This window comes from Schistosoma mansoni, chromosome 2 (genome assembly GCF_000237925.1).
Source record: "Schistosoma mansoni strain Puerto Rico chromosome 2, complete genome".
Lineage (NCBI taxonomy): Eukaryota > Metazoa > Platyhelminthes > Trematoda > Strigeidida > Schistosomatidae > Schistosoma > Schistosoma mansoni.
Window position 1 is genome coordinate 25,703,870 of NC_031496.1, and position 7,714 is coordinate 25,711,583.

Below are 7,714 nucleotides of genomic sequence, written 5' to 3' on the forward strand. Positions count from 1 at the left end.
GCATAAATGCGGTGGAAGTGCGTTATGAGTGACTTCGTGTTCGTCCTTCGGAGGTTGATATCAATTTCGTATTCCAATCGAAAAGGTATAACTATCTAACAGCAAATGCCAAAGAAGAAAGTCAAAGATAAAAAAAGTATATGCAAACCGTTTTTGTCGTAATATTTGACTTTAGTCCTGGTCGATCAGTCGGATCCTTTGGAGTTGGCAAGTGTTGTTAGCCTTTATAGTGACGGCAGCGAGACTCCAACAGCTTCATCCGTTGACGTAAGTGTGATGAGAATTCTACTTTTGGGTTTTACTCATTTACACTTTAATAGTACATTTTCATAGTCTCGTAAGTATTGTGGACTGGATCTAGACCTCGACGTCAGTGTCCATTTGGTTAATATTCTTTGATGCTGTTGAAGGCTTATCTTTCCAAATTTATTTCACTGGATTATACTCCTCGAATAAAATTTTCAAACTAATCTTTCCGATTACTGCTTATACTCCTACTACCTCTACCACTGTAATTTAAATCGACAACTGCATCTCCGTGCTAAAGTTGTATGGCAAGTCGAACTGATGTACAGACGTACGAAGTTCTACGTCGTGACTGACCTGATTTTAATAATTTGTAAGATATAAGTATTCCCCACTACCAACTTAAAAGTATATTGGAGGTACGGTCCTCACAGTGAATTGACTAAAACAACAGACTCGGTTCAGTTGTGCTGATTTCGTCGTAACTTGATTGCAATTGAGTTCTTCATCTAAATTTCTTGTCATGGCTGCTAGATGTTCATTCTCATTTAGTTTTATGAAACTTTCTTTTAGACAGTGAAGACTAGTTTGCTTACTAATAAATATGACATTTTATTTAGGAAGATATTGTCTGAAGGCAGTCTTCCGAACACCTTACTAACAAGATAGGAATATTCGGGACTATTTCCTGTTTGTAATCACAAAACTGTAATGGTCAGTAGGATTTCAGCACAAATTTAGTAGCGAGTTGGTCAACAAAATTCAGAACCGATCTCTGGTGCATATGCATTCATTATTTATCTTCCAACTGCACTTGACATCTCATTTACGGTCTTGGTGAATCATTCCAAACTGTGTCTAGATACCAGTTGCAGTTGGTTTCATTCGTCTTGTTTTCTCTTTATTCTGTTGGTTTCCTCTATGTACCGGTTTTATGTCAGACTATTTAAACTGATACATGTCCTTGCTGAGTTCGTTAATTGACAGACTAGCGTAGTCATGTTAACCACACAGTATTTAGCTCTCGGAAAGACTATGGTCCTAATTTTCCCTGCTTTTGTACTCATGTCTATTCACTATATTTCCGACATCCTTCAAAAACAAAGAGCAAAACCTTTTCAAAGCCATGATTGTGACCTTTCCTCCCAACTTTCTAATTTCTCGGACTATTCGGTAAAACATTTAAGTGTAGATTCTGACTTAAAGTATAACCCAGCCCTTTTATGTTGACAAGTGATGCTAGGATACACAAATAGTGATACTTAACTTCTACAGCGCTTCGAGTTGACGGAAGTATTTCTATACTTTCCATGGTGAGTGTAGTAGTACACTATAGTAGGTTATGTGAAATGTTTTTGATACTTCTTTTTTATTTGAACATTTACCGAAAACCGAACTCATTTCTGGTGTGAAATATAGGGTTTTACACACACTGGTAAGGCAATCAGACAATTTATGTTTAGTTACTGACATTTCACTTTGTTATTCATTCACAGTGTTGGGAATATCATAAATACTCAAGGTAATACGTTACTTCGTTTTATATCGGTACACAGCAAATCAACTAGATCTAGAGTTAGTCAAGTTAGTGTTTTTATTGTCAAATGTGATAAATAAAGGAGTGTGGATAAAATAAGTGAACAAATGATTTTGAACCGAAGGTAAATTAACATATTTTGACGTAAAATTTACGTTGTCATAAAGCAGTCGTCTCACCTTTCAAATGCTATATGCTCTACTGATTGCAAGTTAAACTGCCTGACCGAAATGTCTTCATTTTAATGGTTTAATCGATTAAATGTGAATAAGTTCGTTTCTTTTATACCATTTAGACACGCTTTTGTCACTATATGTTCACAATTCCATATCTTAGTTTAAACATTAGGTGGTATCATCCAATAAGTTACCTATTTGAGTCCCACTGACTTCGGTTTAAACAGGCGGGCAATACCTGTAGCTTACATCCAAGTTGTGCCTTGATGCCTTTTACTTAAACATGCACCTAATAAATAATAATATCTTGACTTATTTCCTACTCATCAGTAGTAATACAAATTTCCGCTAACCACTTTTTTAATGTTTTAGGTTGAGGATGGATTGGCCTTGGAATCGCTTCTTGATAAAGTTTGCTCAGCAATCGATCTAATGGAAGAGAAGAGAACGGAAACTCGAATTAACGCAATACGTTCTTTAATTGAGTTTTTTCGTTCACATCATTTCTGTTTGGATGGCTCTTGGAACTACACTGAAACTCTGATAACCAGTATTGAAAATATTTTCAAAAAGAGTAAACCACAAGATCAGGCATTAGCTGCAGATTTACTGACCGTATTCTCTCTACAAATTAATCCACACGAAGTTCCTATATGGTTCGAGAGGTTCTTTCCTATTTTAGAGCCTGTCATTCGTGATACCACCAAAAATCCTAAATTCAGAGCGTCTTCAGCCATAGCTCTTGCAGTACTGCAGTCTTTGTCAGGCTATTGTGACTTTATCTCACCATTAGATGTTATAAAATCATTTGAATTTGTATTCAGAAGCTCCACTTCAAAAATCGAAGCTGATATTTTTGATCTCTATGTTGCAGCACTTAAAGCCTGGACACTAATTTACACTTTTCTATCACCCTACGACTCTGGTAATGTTGGGAAAGCTGTGCTTCCTGTTTTACTATCTTTACTTCAGTGTTCAAACGTGAATGTTCGTATAATAGCAGGTGAAGCTTCAGCAGTCATTTATGAACGAATTCGAAACGAAGTTGATGATAAATTCAAAGGTCCCTATTACAGCGATCTTGTCCGTTTACTTGGTGAGCTGGCTACAGATAGCTCAAAAAGCCGCTCTAAAAACGATCTCAAGAAGCAACGTCATTCCTTTCGGGAACTTGTGGAGGCCGTAGTGCACAGTGACTACCCTGAAACATCGATAAACTTTGGCGTTGAGGTTTTAACGTTATCATCTTGCACTGGACACTTTTATTATAACTTCTTGTGCTCAGTGCTAGGAAGTGGATTGAGGCATCATCTTCGTGAAAACCCGTACATTCGTAATCTTTTTGATCTCGGTTTACCGTCGTTGCTACAGCAGAATAGAGCCAACCACCGGGTCCTCAAAGAACAGAAACGATTAACTAATGCAATAGCGTCAAAAAGTCGTACCCAAAAACTTGGTATGTACAGAGATAAACGGCGAGAAATGCTAAGTGAACTGGAATGAAAGGCTAACATTATCATCCTATCGGTTCTTTTTCTTAACTACTGTGTTTGTCTCCTAAGTTTTTATGAAGATGCCTTAGCAATAACATTATTATATGTGACTGTTTACACAAAGCAACATTTTGTTTGTTGTCTTTATGTTATCTCAATACTAGTGAACATATACTTCACTTGATTAATTTATTCTGAATAGAGTGTTTATATTTTGGTCGTCAGAAAATATCGTTGCTGGTTTCCGTGTGTCATATTCATATTAAAATGGATTTACATAGGTTTGGTACACTATCTATTACAACTCAAATATTTATCATAGCATAAGGTTTTTTGTAATAAAATAAATGATAAGGATTTAAATCTTTTCAATCTACTCTTTAGACATCAGTTATCGGAATTCATTAAGTCTCCAATTATTGAGAATATATACTCGTGGGGGATCACTGTATTTTAAATCCATATATTTCTTGGTGGTTGGAACGTTGAATTAACATTCGTTTATCTTTGTGAGCGCCTTGCTCTTTGTAGATCATTTCGGAGATCTTAAGAGGTATTCTAGTTAGATTGACTTTCTGTTTTTGTCAAGTTGGATCAAACCCTTAAATTCAGTATCAGCAGCTAGATTGAACGGCTTCAAATATGTACAGTAAAATCAGCTTAGTCTGACAAACTGCCGGAAATGTAGCTTAGCTCGTTGCCGTCTGTTGTCTTCAAACGTTTGGGAATTAATTGTTATATCAAACTGGTTGGTTGTTCTTATGAAAACATTTAGTGATGTTCGTACAACAGAGGTCTATTTATTCAAATTACCTCAAAGCAACCACCCAGTCATAGTGTTCGTATACATTTTAAGTAATAATGAACTGATTCCAGATAACCCCTATACTGGCATCGATATTTCTGTTATTATAATGGCAAATTAACTAAGTTATGAGAAGAGCAATCTCCGAACATAGTCGTTTGTTGGGGGACTCGACTGTCTTACTATAGTATGTTTAGAATATTTGACTACTAGTTATGCTGTCAACGATTCTTTCTAAAGCAGTAGTAAACCGTCAGCGATACAACTTAGAAATCTGTATAAAGCTGGCAAGAATTAGGAGAATCTGGAGTACTTATAGTGAAGATTATTTTGCAATAAAATTCTCGAAGACGCTACTACATTTTTCTGCTCAAGTAGACCTTCACTGACTAGGTTTTGTTTAGTAATATGTAATTGAAATAAATCTCACGGTTTAAGGGAAGACGGAGAGTGTATACTCTTGCGCCACTGTGATCAATTTCGAGCCATGTCACTCAGTCTCCAACCGTTGGTTACAATAGTCACACGGACTCCGATCAAGTAGTTTGCATCTACCAATATTGGCTCGGACCAGACGTTAGTGACTTTATGGATTGATTCCACGCTTTGGTTTGGCCGCCCCTAACTTTCTCTCATCCTGCCCCAACACTAGTCAGCATTGCGCGCTGTGGTAGTCGATGGTTTGGCATGCATAATACGTAGCCCAAACATCTCAGTCGATGTAAATTCACAACCTCATCAACTGATTTACCATCGTTCCCTGCGTCTAACTTCACTTTTACTTACCCGATGATTCAAGCAGATGCTGGCAATATCTCTAAGACAACTGTGAGCAAATACTAGTATCAGCTACCCTTAATTGCCACGTTTCTTAGCCGTAAAGTAATACAGAGCGAATTGTTGCGTACTGTACTAATTCTAAAATGAAATACAGTAAACATTGATGATTTTTCAGGGTACTTAAATATAGTATGATATAAAGAATAGAATTTGCTTAAAATAATCATTTTAATTCCAGTAAATAAATGAATAATAATTGTCAGTTTAGGGACCGGAGAATTTAACACTTGCACATCAGTGTGGGGTTGTGGAGATTGTTGAGTTTTGATTGAGGTCATGATAGACGGATATCTCGCATTCGCCATAGATAACGTAAGTTGGCAAAAACCAAATGAGCTTTTTGAATTCATTCACATTTCGTCAGACACCGACCCACTGGGTCTGATTAGACTCCCAAGATAAGTGAAGTGTTCGACTACTTCATCTTGGCCATGAACCTTTAATTGGATTAACATTAAATAAATTCCACAATCTGAAAGATTTTGCGCGTAGAGTCCGCTTTCTTTTTGCTCAATTAATACTCGTGAATACGTGTTTTCGTGTGTGAAGCACGGTAAGTTGAAATTCAGGTCTCAACTAATAGGCGGTAATCTATGTTCAGTATTATACGAGGAAAATATTTCCTGGTTGTATTCGATGAATGTGGAGTCATGCATTTGGGTTCATTAATAAAATACAGTAGCACCTTGTTTGTGCTATCCACTTGACATATTATCTATGGTTCTTCATTAGAAATGTTTGGTCGCCTCGTATGTAATGCGACGATAGAACTGGGCATGTGGTAGGTACATAGGTGTATATCACTCGTTCGTTTCTTGGAGTAGAACTGGTCTGACTGCAATATTCGATGGATTTCAGAAAGCAAATGACTTTTACTGTCCTGAATGAGGACCTTTGAAACTTGGATAAGATCGTAGATTTGTAATACTAAGATATTCAGTGATAGGACACATCAACTCCATGAAAAATACGGAAAATCACCAAGTGAATTTAGCTTTGGTAATGTAGAATAACACAGAATTTCGATCATCAGCCGATATTAGTTAGCTAATAACAGAAAACTCAGGTACTTGATTGAGTATTACAGTTCACGCTGAAGTACTTAGTAGATAGAATTTCTTTATAAACGTGCTAGCGCAACCTTTTTCGACTTAACAGCATTATCTGTCAGAAGTAATATTTTGTCATAACTAACTCATTTAAGCCAAAAAGCACAGTGGTTTACTACCGAAAATAAGCGAGTATCTACTTTAAATATCAATGAAACGATTAAATGTTCAACTGGCTTTATGAACACTACTGTTCAGTTAATAATAACTTGTAAAGTTACCAAACGGGAAAAATGTCAGTGTGATTTAATTTCATTTAAGGCGTACTACAGATAAAATGAAATATTGACTCAAGAATTTATGTCTCTAATGATTTATGAACTGATGTTGTTGGTTTTATGGCAACTATAATCGTTTTAAAATTGTTCCTTCACTTACGTTTGCATTACTTAAAGGATACTGGTTTTTTCGTGTGGTAGAAGGAAGAAGGAAGTCTTACAAAATATAGAACACGTTTTTAAAAACGTCATATGACAGAGATATTTCATAAATTTGTTTTTCTAAGAATGAATATAGCATCTAGAATGTAAAAGTTTGTTGAAGAGAAGTTTACTTTGATTGATTTTATTTTTCATAGCTATATATTTATGCATAGATGTATGTATTTATTAATCTAGTAGATCAGTATTGTTCGATCAATACAGTTCTATATGTACTAGGAACTAGATATACATGACGTTGGTTATTACCCAGTGATAAATTGATTTAAATAGCTCAGTCTGACAACAGGCCAGTTGCGGTTTAAATAGCTCAGTCAAGTAGGTGGCCTGGGTTCGAATTCCATAGATAGCGTCAGTTCCATCAGGATTGCAGGTAAGCACCTCAGATGAGTATTATCTAAGAAGAAACCTAGGTCCAGAGTTTTGTGCCGACTACCTCCAGCTAATTAGAATCAGATCGATATTATTCTTTGTAGTCAATGCAGCCAAATGTCATAAATTTTCCTATCCGTAAATTATGTAATTAAAGTGGTTGTATGGAGATTTTATTCACTTTGAAAGAAATGATCATTCTGAGTTTTCACTAGGTATACAGTTGAAAAGTAGTTATTTTACATAAATATGAGGTAGATCTATGTTCAGACATATGTACGGTCATGTAAAAAATTGTTTTTGCCTTGCATGAATGTTTATAAAGGCAAAAGTAACATATAAACATATAAATATTGGTACAAGGAAGCACAAAATATATATGCGCCTCACAAATCCCATTTGATTTATGTGAGGGCTTTGATACTGCCCAGGTGCCCAAACTGAAGCAGGTGGTTTTCTTAGGGGGCCACATCCGGAGCCTTTGACCTAAAGGTCTGATCCGCAAGGCAGTGAAGCATCGTGAGGAGATGCAGTCCCATGGTAGCCGGTGACCAACGATTGATTAATACGCCATTTTTTCCCTCAGGATACTGGAGCCCATGTGCACCGTTGGTTTGAAATCAGGGTTTTCCAACTCCCCTAGGGAACTTTCCGTGTCCACTAACCCGGTTAAAGTCCCGAACATTCGCTTTTACG

The 7,714-nt window shown here is 36.3% G+C and overlaps 1 protein-coding gene across 1 annotated transcript; it reads left to right on the forward strand.

The window, feature by feature from the left end:
• Window positions 1–3,462, forward strand: Smp_004680 (interferon-related developmental regulator-related; the record flags this gene model as incomplete). Its single annotated transcript, XM_018796208.1, has 3 exons — window positions 1–136; window positions 176–267; window positions 2,332–3,462. The coding sequence occupies exons 1-3, from the start codon at window positions 106–108 to the stop codon at window positions 3,460–3,462; spliced, it is 1,254 nt and encodes a 417-aa protein (XP_018650444.1). The 5' UTR covers window positions 1–105.
• Window positions 3,463–7,714: the final 4,252 nt, after the last annotated feature.